This window comes from Echinops telfairi, unplaced genomic scaffold (genome assembly GCF_000313985.2).
Source record: "Echinops telfairi isolate 266 unplaced genomic scaffold, ASM31398v2 ScPeMD7_3;HRSCAF=10, whole genome shotgun sequence".
Taxonomy (NCBI): domain Eukaryota; kingdom Metazoa; phylum Chordata; class Mammalia; order Afrosoricida; family Tenrecidae; genus Echinops; species Echinops telfairi.
This window is the reverse complement of record NW_022103899.1, coordinates 57,270,858-57,291,241: the sequence shown is the minus strand read 5'-3', so window position 1 is coordinate 57,291,241 and position 20,384 is coordinate 57,270,858. Positions and strand designations below refer to the sequence as shown.

At 54.9% G+C, this 20,384-nt stretch overlaps 1 protein-coding gene across 2 annotated transcripts; it reads right to left on the bottom strand.

Moving 5' to 3' along the window:
- Nucleotides 1-2,931: 2,931 nt before the first annotated feature.
- SPATA3 (spermatogenesis associated 3) lies at nucleotides 2,932-16,049 on the bottom strand. Of its 2 annotated transcripts, none has more exons than XM_045293882.1 (4): nucleotides 15,749-16,049; nucleotides 8,925-9,099; nucleotides 6,691-6,831; nucleotides 2,932-2,989 (listed from the first exon to the last, which is right to left on the bottom strand). In XM_045293882.1, exons 1-3 carry the CDS (start codon nucleotides 16,011-16,013, stop codon nucleotides 6,726-6,728), a joined length of 546 nt encoding a protein of 181 aa, XP_045149817.1. In that variant the 5' UTR covers nucleotides 16,014-16,049; the 3' UTR covers nucleotides 2,932-2,989; nucleotides 6,691-6,725. The 2 variants fall into 2 exon arrangements, with proteins under 2 accessions (XP_045149817.1, XP_045149820.1); XM_045293885.1 differs by having other exon boundaries at nucleotides 8,925-9,096.
- Nucleotides 16,050-20,384: the final 4,335 nt, after the last annotated feature.

The following is a 20,384-nucleotide window of genomic DNA, read 5'->3' as shown; positions in this document are numbered from 1 at the left end:
CAGCTGGGAGGCCAGGCCATGGAGGGGAACCGGCAGGGTCCCGGACCCATTCACTGTGTCCACAGCCCCTCCTCCACCCCTTTGGACCTGCAGGGCCCAAAAGCCTCATGCCACCAACCTGACGACATTCTCCTCGGGCAGTTCTGGTGTGCCCAGGGCTGCCCCCTGTACAAATGTGCTGGTGCTGGTGACCGGCCTGTCACTTCAAAGGGGGCAGAATCAGCAGCTCAGGGCTGAGTCCCAGGAGGGCGAGGCCAGGCTTGCCTCCTTTCTCCAACATTTTTACAATTCTGTTGCCGGCCGCCCTTCCCAATGACACTCCCCCCCCCACCTTCTTTGCTTGACTGTAGTGGTTACAAGGAACTCTCAGGTCATAAACTCAGTTAGGAGGCTTATTAGGGAAGGTAAACAGGTTATAATTCAGATTCCAGGACATTCGGGATATAATTCTCTAGTCGGGCCATCCTCTTCTTGGTCGTACCTGCTAACAGATCTCTCTCGAGTCCTCAGACCTCTGAAGCTCTTTTAGTTCTGCTGACAAGGGACCAGAGGTTCCCCATTAGGTGCTCAGCTCTTGCTCCACGGGCCAGGAAGCCCAAGGCACCATCTCCTGCTGGTTTTCTCTCTGCTGTTGCTTCTTGCCGTCTCCCCCATCTCAGGTGGTACAGCCCTGACTCCTGGGAATGGGAGGTTCCCAGCACATGGACCTTAGGTACAAAGACCATGCTTGGCTTCTGTCTCTTCGTTGGTGGTAGTCTAGTCCCTTTCTCCGCCTCTGGGTGGCTCATTTTAAGACTAGTGAGGTGGCAAAACCAACCAATCCTCTCACTGGGATCCCATACACCTTATTTGCATGGTCCCACCCACACAGGGGCCTCATGCATTTTATTTACATTATTAGCAAGCTATCCAGTCTCCTTGGTGGGCCCAAAGCACCTCCTTTGCATAGCCCCACCCAGTCCCTTGGTGGGAATTAGACTGGAGCTCAGTGGATCATATTAAGCAATTTGCTGTATTGCACTCCTCAATCCAGTAGTGCCTGTCGAGGGCGGGGCATCCTGCAGTCCAAAGGTGATCTTCACTCAGAATTAGAGATAGGGGGCGGAGACAAGGACTTAAAAAAAAAAAAAAAGCCCTAGGCTTTAAATGCCAAGGCATCCCTGGGCAGCGTAAATGGTTAACCCTTTCAGCTGCTAATCTAGAGGTTGGACGTTAGAGTCTACCAAAGGCAAGTGGGTAGAAAGGCCTGGAAATCCACTTTGGAAAAATCAGCCATAGAAAACCCTATGGGAGTTTGGGGAATGTTTTGGCCCATATATTTTCATGCTACTCCCCCCACCCCCCACCGGACACAGTGTTGTGACAACACACGTGGGGTCCTCCTCATGAGTCAGAGGTGATGTCATAGTATCCATCCATGTGAGAAACTAACACTGAAGGACATATGACTTAGAGGGAATCTGGACAGCCAGTATTCCACGGTAGGAAAGCCTCCACTTTGGTAGATTAGAGGTAAAGCCCAAGTACATTATCCTGCTTTAAACATCGTCCCCACAGATTCTCCCCTAACAGCATGCTGCCTTAAAGTGAGCACATGGATGACTATTTCCCTGGAGAAGCAGACACCCTTCTGCTATCTCTTGCTATCGTCTTACCCAACCCCCCTCATACTGTCCCCCAATGCCGGTATTAGGTTTCCTTACCTGTGAGCTCACCCCTACCTTGTGACGCATGCAACTACTGGATATGCATGTCTTAGGCTACCTATAAACGTCCCAAGTAAGTAGAGGCTGGCTCTCTCTTCTCCCAGTTCCACATGGACCATCAAGAGGGGCTGAGGTGAGCACGCTACCATAAATGTGTCTGAGCTTTGCTGTAGTTTCTTTGCTATCCTCTGTGACTTGACTATCATCTTTATTATCGCTGTACTATTGCTCCTACTGGCCCTTCAGTTGCCGGAGGCTGGTTTCCTCTGGCACACCAGGGACCTAACCTTGGTGCTGGGTCTCAATGCTGCCTAGTCCAGGCCTCGTTGTGGGGCTCCGGGTGGTGGGCTGCCCTACCCTGCTCAGACGTACCCGTGTTCCTGCCCAACCTCCGCCAGGCTTTCCCATGGAGGCACTGTGGGTCACCGGGGTCAGTGGCTTACCTGAGGCCAAGGTTGTGCACCCTCACCCAGCCTCATCGTCTGTTTTTTTTCCCCAGTGGAAAAACCATCAATGGCCTGAGCCAACTCAACCCAATGCCCTGGTGTTGCTGCTCCATGACTCATTGCTACCAAGCACAGGGTTTCCAAGACGCCCAGTCTTCATGGGAGTAGAGAGCCTCATCTTTTTCTCCATGGAAGAGCTGATGCCTTTGAACCCCTAGCCTGGCTGTTAGCAGCCCAGTACTGGCCTGACAGTGTCTGTCTATCGAGCAGAGAGGGGGAAACTTCATGAAGACGATGCTTCTAGATCAGTGTTCCCGGACCAGGCCTGGAGACCACGCAGGACATTCCTCCTGCCCCAGAACGCTGGGATATCCACCGGGTAGAAGTGTAGGCAAGGAAGACCTGAGGAAATGGGGACCCCAGGGAGGAAGTGGGAAGCTCACTGTGACATTGAGGGAGGACAAGCAAGGTCATGAAACAAAATGTGAATGGGGAAAAAATTGAATGGAAAACGAATGTGCTTTGTCAGCGTTCACTCAACACACACACACCCCACCATCCCCCCGACCTTAGGTTTTATCTGTTTGTAGAGTGGGGGAACCTAAAACACATCCCATGTTCTCTAAGGATGCGCCAAGCCAGTCTCCCCACCTTGGAGCGGCTCCCACTGCTGGTTAGCCCGTTGCTGCCAGCCTCCCGGGGCCCCATCTCCCTTCCTACCCAGAGGCCAAGTTCCCGTTGCGTGTCTGCCAGTAAAGAGCACTCGAGACAGCGATCGATGCCTTTGGTTCCCTTGTTTTATTCGGTGACACATTCGATCCTTGGTGGACACTGGATCTGCAAGGCAAACGAGGCAGGGCCACTGAGGGGGGTGATGCTCTATGACCTGGAACCTCTAGGGGCCACCTGATTGAACAGTCTCATGGGTGGGGGGTCGGCAGCCAGGTCGGCCTACGATCCTCTCGGATCCTGAACGTCCGTTCTTTGCAGTAGTCACACCAAACCAAACCAAACTCGCTGCCATCGAGTCCAGGCTGACTCCCTGTGGGTTTCTGAAACCGTGACTGTTTACGGGAGTAGAAAGCCCAGTCTCCCTCCCTCGGAGCTGCTGGTGGTTTTGAACTGCCGGCCATGCGGATTGCCGCCTGATGCTTAACCAGGACACCACCAGGCTTCTTCCCATGAGACTGCTTTCCCCCACTCTGTCACCAGGTGCCTCCCTTCCCCTGCCAGGCTCCTGCCCCACAGCTCACCACTGGTGAGGCAGGGCGGAGTAGGGAAGGAGCTCTTCCCTCTTAGCCCACCTGCTGGTGGGATGCCAGGGAGAGGTTCACCATGTGTTTAGGCAAGAAAGTTCTGGAAGCATCTTTCCTCTGAGGTGGCAGCGTTACCACCTCCTCAGATGGTTCATCACTGTCTGTCCTCAGATGGTTCATCACCGTCTGGACAGGAGGAGGACACTGACCACCCCTGTTTCCCTGTCGTGGAGACCCAGAGCCGAGCCCACAAAGCCCAGGCCAGCTCGCTGCCTCCGCCCCAATCAGGCGGGCGGCCAGGCTTACACACAGTGTGTCAGTGAGTGCCTCCCTCACACACTTTCAGAGGCGACAGGGAAACAGGGTGGTGGCTCCAGATACCTTTCAGCCTTTCCAGTGTATCCTTGCCTGTTGCAGCTGCCCCGTGCCTTCCTTGCCGACAGGCGCCCCGTTTTGTTAGAATGGGTCCCCTGCTTTGCTTGAGCCAGTGCTGGAGGAAAGTGACCTTGCTCCAGCCCTTGCGGGAGGGTGTGGTAAACATAAAAAAATAGCCACGAGAAAGAAAATCCCTCAAACCCAGACCCCTTGCTATGCTCAAGTTCCATCTCACGCCCACCTCCTGTGTGACACTGTGGGGCTTTCTTGCCCGTCATCCCTATGAGGACAGATTGCCAGGCCTTTAGCTCGCAGTGCCACGGGGTGGGCTTGAACTGCCAACCTTTTAGTTAGTCGTTGAACACCAACCGGGAACCTTGGAAGTAGACCCAGGCTGGTCCAGCCGCCTCCTAATTCAGCTCCTTTTACTGGCAATTTGCTTAAGAATGGGCCCACCAGGCCCGTGAGACTGGGGGAACCGAGAGGTGGCTTTTTCCCTGCCTCTGGCTGTGCAGTCTTTCTGGGAGCTTCCCCAGCCATCCTGCAGGGGGTGAGGGGTGAGGGGGACCTGGGTTGCCAGCAGTGACCATCAGAACACTGCAGGAGAAGTCCCTGGAGCCACCAGCCTGGCATTCCCAAGGAATGAATCCTTAGCAAGTCAAGTCCTCGCCTGTCCTGTCCCGTAGGGCTTTGGGGAACTTTCTACCAACTCATACTTTCATTTTACGACCTTGGTTTCAAGACACATTAGAATGTACCGCCCCTCCCCCCACCCCCAACCCGTAGGGCATTTCCCAGCTGACAAAGCACTTAGCATAGACCAGTCACACGTGGGGGTGGGGCCGGCAGGGACGCTCTACCGACTATGCTGGTAGCCTGGTCGAGGCTGCTTACTGACAGGTCGGTGGTTTGAACACAGCAGCCGCCCCTCTGCGGGAGGAGAGGAGGAGGCTGTCGGCTTCAGCAAAGATAACCTACGGCCTTGGAAACTGTATGGGCCCGTCTACTCCGTCCTGCAGGGTCGCTCTGAATTGACCTCGGGTTGTCCTTGAACGGTCCCTTTGCAGACTCTCCCCTGCCACTCTATCAGCAAGGCTTGCCTCCGCTTCTAGAAGACAGCTTGCACTTCTGCCATAGCCCTGCTTCTCCAGACTGGTGTCTCTACCCTGCACTCCCGGCCTCCCCCGACGCCCTGCCCCTCTGAAACCTAGTGTTATCAGCTGGAGACATGAGAGGCCAAGTGAATTCAGAGATGCGAGGAACTGAGAACAGTGGCCACCACATAGGACAGACGTTAGGGTCTGCCGTTGGCCTGCTCCCCTGGCTTCTAGAACTCCATGGAAGACTTGAAGCCCCCCGCCCCTGCCTTTTCCTCCACAGCATCCGGATGGCCTCTCCCTCACCCACCCAAGCTCCAGCTTGGCCTCGCCTCTGGCTCTCACCCTCATTAACCTCCTTCCTGCCTCAAGGCCACCGTATCTGCTGTTCCCTCCCCGAGCAGAACACCCTTCCCTGGGGTTTTCACAGGGCCTACTCTTCTCCCACACCGGCTCAGAGAGACCGTTGTGACCTGTCTACCTATCACCTTGGCTAGCGTCCCCTCCACCCTCTGCCCAGCTGCACTTTGTGGGACCAGTCACTGTTTCTGTGGGAACACTAGGCACCAGCTGTCCCTGTTTATCTGTTGACCTGTGTGTTGTCTGAGTCCACTGGGACCGGGCGCTCTCCGGAGAGGGCCTTTGTCTGCTGCGGTCACTCCTGTAGCTCCCAGTAGGGGCTCAGTACAGACTGAATGGATGGAGGATTTAATTAACAGGCACTAATTGGGCTGAGGGTTACTCATTGGGCTGCTACCCCACTGTTAGCAGTTCGAAACCACCAGCAGCTCTGTGGAAGACAGGGCTTTCGACTCCTATAAAGAGCTACAGTCTCAGAAACCCACAGTTCTACCCTGTCGTATGGGGTCGCTATGAGTTGGTATGGCTTTGCTTTGTGAGTCTGACTGGTATGGTACATATGGGCTAATATCAGACTTACGGATTTGATCTGGACTGGTATGGGATGTTTCCTTTATGTACAATTACTCTTTGATGGAACATTCTCGTACACACATCTGCGTGTCCATGAATTTGTTTCTCTGAGTACTAACCCAGCCGGTCAGGGAGGAAATCCAACTCTGGGGCCGGAAAGGACCCTGCCTCTGGCCAGTCAGGGTCTGGGGGCTCCACAGGAGGGCGCCAGCTCCGAGGGATGGAGATCCCACCATGGGTGCGGTGGTGGAGGGGGGCGTTTGGTCCCTGAGGCAGGTTCAGCTGGACCCAGAACTTTCTGAGAAAGCTGCACCCAAACCTCAGGCATCCAAGGAATGGGGCCCAGGGCCAAGAGCTTGGCTCAGGGGTTCCCTACGGAGGTGGGAGAGCCGCCCCTCTGAGGGGAGCCAAGCCGTGTGGCCTCGCCTCAGGGGTCCTGGGGGGAGGGGGGATGCCCGTGGGTCCCGTACTCCACTTTCGAGTCTACCTCGAGGCACCGCAGAAGAAAGGCCTGGCAAGCCGTGTCACCAAAAGTCCACCAGGGGAAACCCAGTGAAGCACAGTTCTTCCCGGTGGCACCCGTGGAGACACCGCAAATGGAGCCTGTCTGTGGCTGGAGTCCTGGGCTCTAACTGTCCTAACGATGTGTCTGTCTGGTGTCCACTGGGAGCCGGTGACAACCCTTGGGGCATGAAGCAAGTCTCTCAGTGCATCACTTGGCTCCCACTTTCCTTCAGAGCCGGGGGTAGGGGTGGGACTGGTCCATCTGTGAGGGCCACCTCTTGTCTCTTTCTGAGAAAGGATGGAACCCCCCCACCTCCCTCGCCAGACCTGTGTGATGGGGCAGGGAGTCGGCGGCCATGAGCGGCCTACACACCTGTTGGGCGCAGGTGGGGGCTCATTCACAAATATTCAATGGTGTAGTAGGCAGCGCCCAGGGCCCCCAGGGCCACAGCTGCTGTCCCGAGAGCTTGGAGCACGTGGGTTACGGTGGAATGAATGCTTTCTCCCAGATCTTCTGTAAAGCAAAGCAGAGAGGTGGCAGGCATGAGTGCCGGTCATTTGCTGGGGGGATGCTGGAATCACGCACACACACACCCGCACCCCACATCCCCACACCCATCTCCCCTCTTTAAGGAGGGGCACTTACTCTCCCCACCCCCACCGTCAACCTGACTCCCAGGATCTCAATGAGCTGGCTGGGGTACAGTGCCCCCTTGGGTGCTCTGGGGAAGAACAGGTGGGCAACGTCATTGTGTGGCCCCTTGCAGTCACCTCCATGCCATGGGAAGTAGGTCTACCAGTCACCCCGGCTCAGAGATGAGGAGCCAGGAGGGAAGAATGACTTCTGCCCTCCATACGGGCCAGGGGGCTTTAAGAAACCTCACGGGTATGTTCCCCCCGACCCCCGTGCCTCACCTGGTGTCCCGGGCAGGGTGGGCGTTTCTCTGTGGCGTGAGTGGGTGTGAAATTGATCTAGGCGCCTGGTGGCATGATTCGGCGCCCTGTGCCAGGTGTGTGTGAGGGGAGACATAAAGCCAGTCCAGGTGAGTGCCAGGGGGTGGGAGGGTCCCTTCCCTGATGGGATGTACTACATCCCATCGCAGAGCATTTCTGGGGCACACCCGGCAAGGGAGGGTAGGGTACCTTTAACTCTGCTTTGCCTCATCTTGGTGAGAGATGGGGCTCCTCAACTTAGGGGCGGGAGTGGGAGCTTGGTGGGGGAGGGTCGGGCCTAGGATGGGGGTGGGTGGGCCAGGGGGTACTGAGACCCCCCACAGCAAAGGGTTCTCCTCTAGGGAGATCTGTGGGGATCTGAGTATAGTGGAGCCTCTTTGGGCTCAGATGAGTTGAGGCAGCTCAGAGGTGTGGGTGTGGGGACCCTGCCGCGTCTCTGCACCACGGAGGAGCGAGCACAGGACCATCTTCTAAGTTTCTCTGGCCTGGGCAGCGTTCTCACGGAGGCCAACAGCAGGAGGCAGGATGAGGACAAGGGCCGAGGGGTGAAAGGTGAGACCAGCAGTGTTGCTGCCCCCCACCCCCCAGTCTCGGCTGAGAGACCCTAAGGGGAGGTCGAGTACTGGCTGTTACTGTGAGGGAGCGTAGGAATTACACTCACATCTTTTTTTATCCCTAAACTCAAGGGAAAGGCTCTGAACCCCTCAGTCACCAAACCCCTGAGGGAGGGGTTTGTTTCTGAGGGGCTGTGAGGAGGGGCTTCTACAGAGAAACGAATGTAGGACCCCCAAAGGAAGTAATGCACCATAAGAGGGCCACCTAGCATGTCCATGTGGCGGGGTCACTGTGGATGGTTAGCACCTGTCCGAAAGGACCCTGCCTGCGCACACCCTAGGTTTTGGCCATCTGAGGAGACGGGGCTTTTCCTCAGCAACACGTGTGGATTTCACCTGGCTGGGGAAAGGTGGCAAGGTTTGGCACTAGGAGGACAGTGTGCTGAGTGTGGGGGAGGGAAGGGTGAGAGTCAGCCCTGGGGAGTGACAGGTAGCCCTTCCATAAGGGGGTTCATTGAGTGGGACTAAGGTCCCTTTCAAAAGATCTCCACTGCCATTGAGTCAATGCTGATTCAGAGTGACCCCCTCGGCCAGGACAGCACTGTCCTTGTGAGTTAACCATCTCCAACACACTCGCTGCCATTCAGGCAGTGCTGGGTTTCCCACACTGTGACTGTTTATGGGAGTAGAAAGCCCAGTCTGTCCCCCTTCGAGCTGCTGGTGGTTTCGAACTGCCGACCATGGGGGTGGCAGCCCAATGTGTAACCACTGTGCCACCAGGACTCCCGCAGGTGACCCTTATGTCCACGTCTGGGGATCTTGTTCACGGTGTGGATTCTGATTCAGTATATCTGGGGTGGAAGGGCCAATTCTCAGCAGGTGGGTCGAGTCGGAATGAACCGGCATGAATTCCTGGCTGTCCGAGCCCCTGCAGGAAGTCCCACGTGGTCATTTAACCCCGAACCAGACAAACCAACCCCTTCTGACCCACTGCCCTAGCATCCATTCGGGCTCAGAGCGACCCAGTGAGCTAAGGGTGAGTAAGGTGGATAGACATGTGGGCCCGAGGCCCCAGCTCCCCCCTCAGCTCGCTCGGAACCTGTAGAAAGTGAGGAGGCTCGGGGTTCCTCTCCCCAGGAGGGGATGCCAGTTCCCAGGCACCAGGACATCGTTGATGCGGCAGTGGCACTGCCCAAGACGATGGCAGCAGGCAGAGCTGCCTGGGCAGGGGATGCAGGTGCAGGAGCGCGGGTCCGCAGGGATCAGGGGCCCTGCTGGGCAGAAAAGGGGAGAGCGGTGAGTGGTCTCTGGGCCCTGGGGGTTTGAGGGGACAGCCGGAAGGCTCCGACAGGACTCACGGGAACCCTGCACTCACAAGGAACCCTCAAGGACCCCAACAAGGAACGTTCTCTAACAAGGGGGCTGTCTGGGAAAACGGCAGTTCTCTGCCCCAGAGGAAGGTGACAGCCCAGCCTGGGCGCGTCCAGTGCCTCACATCGCCGTCAGTCTCATGCAGCTGTTGGGAGGACACCACGAAGCAGGCCATGTCACTCACGGTCAAAGTAAGCCAGCTGAGGCGCCACGATTGAGGGGAGGGTGCTCTTGCGCATGGCCAATGAAAGATGGGAAGGACAAGTCCACCCCGAGGTACCTCAGAAGCAAGGCCTGGTGGTCTACTCCTGAAAGATCCTGGCCATTGCCTGTGGGGCACAGTCTATTCCACACACACACCCGGGGTCCTGCTGAGCCACCGTCGGCTGGATGACAGATACTGTTTAATTCCCTTTACAACAAGCCAAGGAGGACCTCAGCTCATGGTTCCTCACAGGAAGTGACCCAAGCTTATCCCACGAGAGGCCACGCCAGGAAGTCCCCGAAACGGTTTCTGGAGGGCTCTCTCTCAGTCCATTTATCCAGAATTCGTTGATTCATCCGGAGGACCACCACTGCTCTAGTGTGCAGACTGGAAAGAGTCTGCAATTGGATCTCACATTTCTGTCTCCTCCTTCTGACCTGGTGGCACTGGCGGGTGAGGGTTGGCATGCTAACTGCATGGGCAGCAGATCAAATCCACCAGCTGCTCCTTGCGGGTACGTTACCAAGCCTCAGAAAGCCCATGGAGGGCGGCGACGAGCTGGAATGTAGGGTGGCAATGGTGATGGCTTTCCATAGGCTTGGTCCTTCTCTTTGGAAGCAGTCCGAGCAGAACTTGGAGATGATGCCTTCTACTGTTGGGTATGAGGATTGTGGCTGAAAGCTCCCCCTTGGGGCAGCTTCTCCGGTCCTGAGCCTTGACAGGGTTATGGATTCTTCCTGCTCTAGGCTCCGTGAGGGAGGCCTGGAGTGGTGGTCAGTGTGCTCGGCGGCCAACTGAAAGGTGGGTGGCTCCAGTCCACCCAGAGGAAGAAAGGCCGGGCGATCTATGTCTGAGAAACCAGCACCGGAAACTCAATGGAGCAGAGCTCTCCCCTCAGGAGCTGCGTCAACTCAGGGGCAGCTGGTTCCTAAGCAACAGCAAGCCCGAGCCCAACCTGGCACTTCCTGCTGAGACCCGCCTCCGATGCCGCTTCTCAGAAAGGTGCAAGGAAGGGGTTTTGACAGCAAGGCATTTCTTTTACAAGCACACTTTTTAAAAATGAAATTAATTTTTAAAGAAAAGGTCTCATTCATATACACGATTCACACGTTGGAAGTGTGCAGCTCAGTGGGTTTGTATCTAGGCAGCTCCCACCCCGGGTTCTGAACTTTCAACTTACAACCCCTAGTGACCAGCCCCTGCCTAGAAAGGCCATTAAAAATCCGAGGTGCACACAATGCTTTGCCCTAACAAATGGACGCTTTCTGGGGATATTCTTGCTGTTCTTACTGTAGGAGGGGGTTTTGAAAAGATTATGGGAAAATTCCACCATCTTTCAATCCCATTTTTCCACAAACTTCCGGAAGCTCCCTCGGATTCCCTGTCGCTGGGAGGGTGTCCATGTGTTGTCTGCCCAGAAAGGCACACTGCACGCGACCTACTCAGACAGTTGACAGAGGCGTGAATGATGAACTGCAGTTAACTCTTCCGATGTAGGTACAAATTCAACTTACAGACAGAACAGGAGCAGAAGGTGTTGATGGTTTTGTCATCTGAGGACTGCTGTTATGCATAAAATCATGTGACCGGCATTCATTTAATTCTGGAACATTTCATCATTCCAAAGAAGAAACCCTGTGCCCAGTAAGCAGTCACTTCCCAAACCTTGTTATTAGGCTCCATTGAGCCAGCTCTGATCCACAGCAGCCTTACGTACAATCTCCTGCCCCATCCTCCTGTCCCGAGGCCACACACTTCTTCACACTGTCCAGCTTCTCTGATGATTGCTCCACATACAGATTGAACAAGCCCCGACACCCGCCTTTCCCGATGACTTTCAACCCTTGTCCTGTTCGAAGCCTTCAGCACGTGTCACAACTCAATGTAAAGACGACCTCATGTACGACCTCTACAGGAGCACGAGGTGTTCCGGAATCCCCGTTCTTCCCAAGGTTAGCCATAGTTTGTTATGGTCCACAGAGCCGAAGGTCTTAGCATAGCAATAACACACAAGGTATTTCTGGTACTCTGTTTTCAGGTAACACTCACCTGACATCAGTCATGATATCCCTTGTTCCACATCCTCATCTGAAACTGGCCTGAACCTCCGGCAGCTCCGACTGCTTACAGCCGTTGTTGCAACTTTAGTCCTAGACAACTATGAACCCTACTTTCTGTTTCACACGTTTACCTCGTCTGGATATGCCCCACGAGTGGAATCATGCAGTAAGAGGTTATTTGTGCTTTCTGGGGCGGGGGAACTGGTTTCTTTCATTGAGCACCTGTGTTGGAGGGTCAGTGTGCATCCGTTGAGGCTAGGGCCATGGAGTCGGTCAGGTTGGACTAATAAGGACCATAGAAGAGAACACCATGGTTTGGGGCCGGTGCACTATCTTTGCTGTGTTTGAGCCCATTGTTGCCACTGTGGGAGGGTCTCCCTCTTTTCCACCGACCCTCTAATTTTACCAAGGATGATGCCTTTCTTCAAGGCTGGTCTCCCGGTACCAAAAACACAAGCAAATTTTCTGCCATGGAGTCAATGCTAACTAACTTATCGTGACCTCATAGGACAGGACAGAACTGTGCCTGTGGGTCGCCAAGATTATAACACTCGACAGGAGGAGAAAGCCTTGACGTTCTCCCACAGAGCGGCTGATTGGTTTCGAACTGCTGACTTTGTGGTTAGCACCCCAACTTGGAACCACTACACCACCAGGGGTTCCCTGGTCCCTGCTGATCACACGTCCAGAGTTTGTGAGAAGAAGTCTTGCCCTTTTCACTTTGAAGCAGCATTCTGGCTGTACTTCTTCCGAGACCGATTTGTTTGTTCTTTTGGCAAGTCCACAGCACATTCCATATTTTTGCCAATAACATAATTCCATAGCATAAGTTTTCCTTGGGTCTTCTTTGTCCACTGCTCAGCGCTCACACTGCATATGAGGCAATCGGGAGCAGCACGGTTTGGGTCAGGAGCACCTGTCTTCCAAGGGACATCTGACTGCTGAACACCTTTGCAGCAGGCTTGTTCCATGCAATGTTTCATTTGATTTCTCGACTGCTGCCTCCTTGGGTATTGAGTGTGGATCCAAGTAAATGAAATCTTTGACCTTTTTTCCCTTATCTTAATTGCATTGACCATAATGTCCCCGATGGGTCCAGCTGTGGGGATTTTTATTTTCTTTATGTGGAGGTGTGCTCTACATTGAAGACTATGAGGTCTTAGATCTTCATCGGTTAAGTTCCCGTATCCCTTCACTTCTTCTTATGGACCAAATAGCATTCCATCGTTATGCAAACCGACCAGTTTCCATAGCAACTGGTAGAGTTTGGACAACTCACCTTGTGGTTGGCAGCCCAAAGCATGAACCACTAGACCACTAGGGCTCCTAGCAGTGCATGGGGCTTCCGATTTCTCCACATCCTCGCTGACACTTCTGGTGGGAAAACACGGAGTCCTCTACAGTCGGGCTCTCCTCCTCTATCTGCAACTTTCCTTGGTTCCGACCCAACGCGACCCTGTACACGACAGAAGCAAACACTGCCTGCCGGTCCTGCGCCGTCCTCACCAGGGCTGTTAATGTTTTGGGTGCACTGTTGTAGCACCCTGTCAATCCTTCCACTTGAGGGTCTTCCTCTTTATCACGGACTCTCTAATTTATCAAGCACGATGTCCTTCTCCAGGGGCTTGTCTCTCCTGACAACGTGTCCAAAGTATGAGACGAAGTCTTGTCACCCTTGCTCCTGAAGAGTGTTCTGGCCAGACTTCTTCCAAGACCCACTGGTTTGTCCTCCTGGCAGACCGTGGCAAAGAGGTCTTGTGCAGCAGATTAGCCAATGCAACGTGCCGTTTACTTTCTTGACCAATGCTTTCCCGAGGCATCGTGATTGTGTCTCCGAGCCGGATGGAGCCCCCTGACAACTCCAATCTCTTCTCCATTTACCACGATGTTGTCTAGCAGTCCAGTGCGACCATTCTACCAGGGCTCAAAGGGTTTTGGAAAAGCCCTTGGACAGAGGAAGCGTGTGTGGGGCGGGGAGTCTGGCAAGAACCACTGACCAGCCTCTGCTTCCTGGGCTGCGTCTTCCCGAAGCCGGACGTGGCCCGTTGTTTCAGCCCTCCTCTCCCACAGTGACAGCCCCGGGCCTTCGTGACATTGATCTCTCTGGGCATCCCATTTCTGAAGGCCGCACTCCAGGAGGGTGACTTCAGCGATGATCATAATACAGACTCTACTTCCGACAGCATTCATGCCGTGTCATGCAGCGATGGCTTCTGAGCCATGGGCGGATGACCATCCAGTGCTTCCCCCACTCATTTATGTGCCCACAGTCCCAGAGGGAGGAGTTGTGGCTGGAGGTGAGGGGGTGTGGTCAGCCCAGGGCCCCCCAGTCATGTGTGTCGTGGTAGGTCCAGAGAAGCGGCTCAGGGCAGGGTGTTCTTCCACTTGGGGGAGCCTCCAGGCCTCTTGGGTTTCCAGGGTCTGAAGCCAGGCTAGGCGGGGGTCTCCTCTGAGAGCCTCCGCTGAGGCACCACAGGCGTGCAAGCAGTTTCCGGGTCTGTGATGATAAGAATCCTGCTGCTTTGAGGCAAGTTCGGCTTACAGAGACCCTCTAAGACAGGAGTTCTCAACCTGTGGGTCGCGCCCCCTTTGGGGGTTGAACGACCCTTTCACAAGGGTTGCCTGATTCATAACAGTAGCAAAATGACAGTTATGAAGTAGCAACGAAAATAATTTTATGGTTGGGGGGTCACCACCACATGAGGAACTGTATTAAAGGAAGTATTAGGAAGGTTGAGAACCACTGCTCTAAGACAAGAGCTTAACTGCCATGCCTCCTTAGTGTCTCCAAGGCTGTGTGTTCTTATGGGGGCAGCCAGCTGCATCTGCCTCCCGAGGAGCAGCCAGTGGGTTGGTGGGTTTGAACCGCCGACCCTGCCGTGAGCAGCCAAGCACTTAACCACTAGACCACCAAGGATGCTTGGACAGGATACCTCCTTTAGAGGATTGTGTTTTAAAGAGGGAGAGTAAGGTGGGTACCTGAGCGAACACCCAGGACATAATTCATAGGAGCCCTGGTGGCTCTGTGAGACCAGGGCTAGCCTGCTTACCACACAGTCAGAGGTTCAAACCCACCAGCTGTGCCAAGGACGAAAGATGGGGCTGTCTGCTCCCGTCAAGATTCACCGTCTCAGAAACCCTGTGGAGAATGGCTAATAGGGCGAGGAGCTGAGCCAAATGGCCAGTACCTGATGGAGGCTTGGTGATCAATGTTAGTCAGGGCTGCTGCTGTGAATTAGTAATAGCAGCCAGCCCAGCTGCTGAGCACACCTGTTTCCTCTCCACTTCTCCCTGCTCTGATTCATAGCCACCTGAAAGGATCGAATAGAACTGCTCCTTCAGGTTTCAGAGACTGTAATTCTTTATGGAGGAAGAAAGCCTCATTTTCCTCCCTCTGAGTGGCCGGGGATTTTGAACTGCTGACCTTATGGTTGGTAGCCCAACACATAAAACCCACGATGCCACCAGGGCTCCTCTGACTCAGCCCAGGGAGCCTCTTTTCCCAGACAGCCATTCTGTTTTCTGACAGAGCTAATGGTTAGAGAGGTTTCTTTTTATGCTGGCCAGCAATCTGCCTGTTGGGTCCAACAAGGGGTAGGATGAGGAGAAGCAGCCCGTGAAAGCACAGAGGGCACTGTTAGAGATAAATCTCTGACCAACACGGCCTTAGCCAGGACACAGGGCCCTCTCTGATGGTAATTCCAATCGGGGCCCTGTGTTCTGAGGCAGCCTATCCACGGGACCCTTAGCCCTCTTGGGGAGAGGAGGGAACAAGTGGGCTCGAATCTTCCCCAACAAACGGACGGATACAGTCCAATTCCTTGAGTGAATTCTCAGACACCTGCCCTGCTCCCTCATCCCCTGCCAGCCCCACTGCCTTCTTCGGATGTTTGGCAGGCACCGCTTATAGCCTGATGAGGACAGAGGAAAAGCACTGTGGCCACCTCCCTTGTTGGAACCATATACTTCCATTAATGAAGCCTGAGTTTAAAGAATATATATACATACATGTGTATATATATACATATATATATATATACACATTAAAGCAGCATGGCCCTGCTGACCTCTATTGAGCTAGTGTCACCGTGGGGCCACTCAGGGTAGACAAGTCTGACACGGAGGGTGGGGAGAAATGCGAAATCCCAGGAATCCTGACTGCTCCTCTCCCCATAGGGACAGCTCTGGAAGACTCCCAACCACGTGTTCCACCCCTGAGCCGGCCCCTGGGGATGCCGGAGCCCGAGGGCAGGCGGGAAGGCTAGCTGTTGCTAGCTGTTGGCCCACCTGGTTTCACGGCTGGGTGTTTTGGTTTTGTGTCCAAAGGCAAAAGACAGTCCGTGGGGCGGCTGATCTCGGGAGCAGGAAGAGCCTGCAGCACAGGATTCTGGGGGCGGGACTCCATGCTGGGAGGCTGGTAGGTGCTGTCCGAGCTGGTGGGCTGCGTGGCAGACCCGAAGCTACGGTTCACTGCCTGGTTGGAATCAGAGCTGGGGTGCGTGGCGGAGTCTCGGCGCCTGGAGTCGTGTCCCTTCCTTTTGCCCTTCCTCATGATGACTCCGGACGGGGCCTACATGGAGCTGCCTGGACTCCCACCTCCCTCCTGGAGGGGCTGGCTGCCCCCTACCATCTGCCCCCTGGGAAGGCACTGCAGCAGGCCCAGGCCCCGCAGAGAAGAATCACTCCTGTGAGGTCATGAGTTCACTGCGTTGAGGTCACAAAGGCTGGGTGGCCCCTATGGCAGGGCTCAGGGGACAGGCTTCTCACCCCAGCCTGGTGTCCTTCTCTCCTCCAGCTGCCCCCTTCAGGCCCCGGGCAGCCACTGTGTCCCCACCCCCAGATCGGGGTGACAGTTCAGACCCTCCCACACAAGGCTGGAGCGTCTCGGGCAGGCACCTTTCTGCCATGTGATCTGGGGTCCTCGGGTTCTGTTTTGCTTCCAGACACCCTGGGTGTGACGTCAGCTTTGTGACCGGTCTCTACGGATGACAAACATCTATGTCCACCACGTACTTCGGCTGTATCAGGTAAAAGCTGCAGCAGCACTGCTTCTCAAAGGGGGTGACGCTGTCTGGGAGTGCAGGGGTGGGGGTGGGGGTGCTAGAATCATCTCATCCCATCCCATCCGATCCAATCCAAGCTCACTAACAATGAGTTGATCCCGACTCATAGCGACCCTCTAGGACAGACTAGGACGGCTAACCTTTCGGTTGGCTCAGCAAAGCATATCCACCGGATCCCACGGAGTCGAGGCTGACTGACCCTTCAGAATAGGGTAGAACCGCCCCTGTGGAATTCTGAGACTGTAACACTTTACGGGATTAGCAAGCTCCATCTTTCTACCGAGAAGTGGCTGGTGGTTTCGAACTGTAGACCTTGTGGATGGCAGTGTGCTCCTGAACCGAGTACAGCCTTGGAAACCCTATAGGGCAGTTTTACCCCGTCCTCTGGGAGTGATGCGGGTCAGAGTCACCTCCACAGCAATGGGCTTGGTTTTGGTTCGGGGGAAGGGTGTCTCTTTCAGAACTTTCTAGTCCCTTGGCTGTTCCATTCCCACTGACAGAAGCACCTGTACAAAACAGTCCCCTTCTGCCCCGAAGCCTAGACAATCTCCCTGTGGGTGTTCTATTTGGGGGGAGGAGCGCCCCAACTTTCATAGCTCCTGCACTAAGCAACAATCCCCCTCCTGGCAATGCAACTGCTGCTTAGGAAAAAAATACAGCCTCAAACTCCTTACGCTGGCGACCACAGACAATCTCTCTTGGGCCAAGCTGGTACCCGGCAGCCCCCTGTCCCCCAGCTGGGGGAACGTTTCTCTGAAGTTAACCATGGGGTTTTCATTTTCTGATGGCAAAGGAAAATGTCTTTGAAAAGCCCGCCCTGCACATCACGCCTTGACTGCCACGTGAAATGGGCTCATGTCAGAAGATGGCTCCTGTCACAGAGGTGTCACTGCGCAGGTGAGCACAGGGCCCGGGGTTGGGGGAGAAAAGGGGGTCCTCCCGGCCCGTGAACAAGCATTAGCATAGTGCAACCAGCAGCGAGTGGCAGCCTGCTTCCCATGGATCCTCGGCGACAGTCGAACAGGCCCCGAGGGTGATACTCAGGCCTGCGGGCACATCTCGGAAGTCTGGAATATGAGAGTTACCGAGGGGGGACCTGGGACATGCAGTCAGCAGGTGCTGTTGGAAAAAACGGCCTTGAAAGGCGTGCTCTCTGCAGGGTGACGCTGCCTAAAGGAGGTGTGCCTGTCGACCTGAGAATCACCTGGGTGGGGACCTGTTAGAACAGCCGGCTGGCAGTGGATCTGGGTTGGAAAATGCAAATCCCCAGCAGGGAGTTGAGCCGCAGGGAGCCTGTTCCAAGGTCTGATTTCAAGCCTCATGCACGCGCACACTTCTTAGCTAGAAGCTTCTTAGCTAGAAGCGTCCACGGCTCTTTCTTTCCTGGCCTGACTCCTCTAGATAAGGTTCCTGCTCACAGTCCGCTCTGGCTGCCCCCCGCTTCCAGCCACCCACAAGTACCGAAGGGTGGGGCCACCTTTGTTGGGGCCCTTCCCCTCCGTCAGGAGTCCCTGCTCAGCACAACGGGCTGAGCACACAGCTTGTCCCCATTCAGCCTGAACCCACTCAGAGGTACCTTGGAAGACAGGTCTGGCGATCTGCTACAGAACAATCAGCCACTGATAGTTCCCTGGGAGCACAGCGAGACGCTCACGCTGGAGTTCCCAGCAGCCAGAGTCGACACGCTGACACCATGCACTTCCTGTCATCATCAGCTACCTGCAGCAAAGCCACCGATCCCATGCTGCAGGGCTTAGAGCTATTCCATCCCTGCCTTCTCCCCAGGGCCCTGGTGGTGCGGTGGTTAAAGGCTCACCTGCTCACCAGAAGGTCAGCCGGAGAATTAGGCTGGCATCAGTACAGAGACAGTCTTGGAAGCCCACCAGGGCACTTCTTTGAGGCCTGGGCCCTGTCAGGTCACTCTGAGTCCTGCCATCACCCTTCCCAGAGGACAGAGAGCAGGGGTGAGGCTGAAGTTCTGCCAGGGGTGGGGGAAGGGAGGGCAGGGGGAGAGGCAGCCCTTCCAGTGGCCCGAGAAAGCAAGGAGAAACCGGGAGGCCGGTGGGTATGGGACAAGGGCGTTTTTCCTTCAAGATCTGGGGGTACTAGTTGGAATAGTCTGAAGGTAAGGACCCACCTGCTCCGGGGATCATGGGGGTCAGCTGAAAGGGAATGCTGAGGAGCCCTGGTGGCACAGTGGTTAAGAGCACAGCTGCTGACCGAATGTTAGTCAGTTCAAACCCACCTGAGGCCATACAGATTACAGCCTCCAAAACCCCGCGCCTGTAGGAATGCAGGGAAGGTGGTCAGGATAGGGACCCAGGGGTGTTCGAATCTACACTCACCAGCAGGGGCCTACTCCAAGCCATCAAGTCAATTCCAACTCATAGCGGAAACTCTCTAAGACAGGGTCGAACTGTCCCTGTGGGTTTCTGAGACTGTCACTCTTTACGGGAGTATAAAGCCCTGCCTTTCCCCCAAGGAGCGCCTTGTGGTTTTGAGCGGCTGACCCTGAGGTTAGCAGCCCAACATGTAGCAGCACTAGCCAGGGCTCAGAATCTACTCACTCAGAATTTAGACTTTCATCAGACCTTAAGGCTCCCCACGGGATTCGACCGAACACTTACTGTGCTTAGCAGATCATGCAAAACATTTTCTTCTTTTTACAAATTGAAGGTTGGTGACCACTCTGCGACAAGCAAATCTATCGGCGCCTTTTCCCCCAAATGGCGGGTGCCCACTACGTGTCCGTGTGTCCCCGCCTAGTCATTCTCGCAAGAGTTCAACCGTTTTCACCATGTGATGACAAGCTTTCTAGACTACCCACCGCTGCTGTTCGGTGGATTCCAACTCACAGGGGCCTACAGCACCCAGCAAGGAGGACGGCGGAGCAGAAACAAGGCATTGTGTGCACTGGCACTAATAGTGTGTGTGCGGCTCTCTTAGTGGCGATTCACCTGGGATCCTCAACATCTCCAAGGTCGGTCTGAGTGCTTCCGTGTTGCCTGAGCTGGGTGAAATTTCTGTTATGATTCAGTATACTTGGGGGTGGGATGAGGGGTGGAGAGAATGTAAATCCTCAACAAGGATGGAAATGGAAGGAACTGGTTGGAAACCCTGTTTGAAGCTGCCTCCCCAACCTCCCATGCCTTGTTGGCATAGTGGATAAAGCATTAGGCCGCTAACCGCAAGGTCAGCAGTTCAAAACCACCGGCCACTCTGCAGGAGAAAGATGAGGCTTTCTATTCCCATAAAGTGTTACAGTCTCAGAAACCCACAGGGGGCATTTCTATCCTGTCCTATAAGGTCCCTATGAGTCGGAATTGACTCAATGCCAGCGAGTTTGATTTGCTTTGACCAGGGCCCTTAGCTCCTCAGACTAAGGCCCAGGCTGCCCTCCTGGGTCCCTGGGAAGGAAAGGTCCTTTGAGGGCTGAGAATGAGAAAGGTCCTGAGAACAATACGTGGCTTACTGGATGCCTCACAGGAGGGAAGGCTGACCACTCTAGCAAGGAACTAGAGATGCAGACAGCAGGGTGTGGGCATCTTACAAAAACAATGCCCAGTAGGCCTGGGTGAGGTCTCTGAATTGAACCGATGGGAGCATCTTTGGATGCTGAAGGAGCCCTGGTGGAACCATGGGAAAAGCTTTGGGCTGCAAAGTGCATTGACTGTGGTTCAAACCCACCAGTTGCCATGTGGGAGAAAGACCTTAAAGATTTCATTTCGGAAACCCCAAGGAACATGTCAACTCTGCCCTATAGTCTCTCTCTGAATCGGAACGACTCAATGGCAGTGGCTTTGGTTTGTGGCACTCAGATTGTCCCAGCGAGGTCACCTGGGGCTACCCTTCTAGTTTAG

What these genes read in the sequence shown, in the direction of transcription:
- SPATA3 (XM_045293882.1), bottom strand. Translation starts at nt 16,013, where the DNA reads ATGAGGAAGGGCAAAAGGAAGGGACACGACTCCAGGCGCCGAGACTCC. An exon ending in ACACCCAGCCGTGAAACCAG is followed by an intron (nt 9,100 to 15,748) that starts GTGGGCCAACAG and finishes TTTTCTGCCCAG; the next exon opens with CAGGGCCCCTGATCCCTGCG. An exon ending in AGCCTCCTCACTTTCTACAG is followed by an intron (nt 6,832 to 8,924) that starts GTTCCGAGCGAG and finishes TTTGCTTTACAG; the next exon opens with AAGATCTGGGAGAAAGCATT.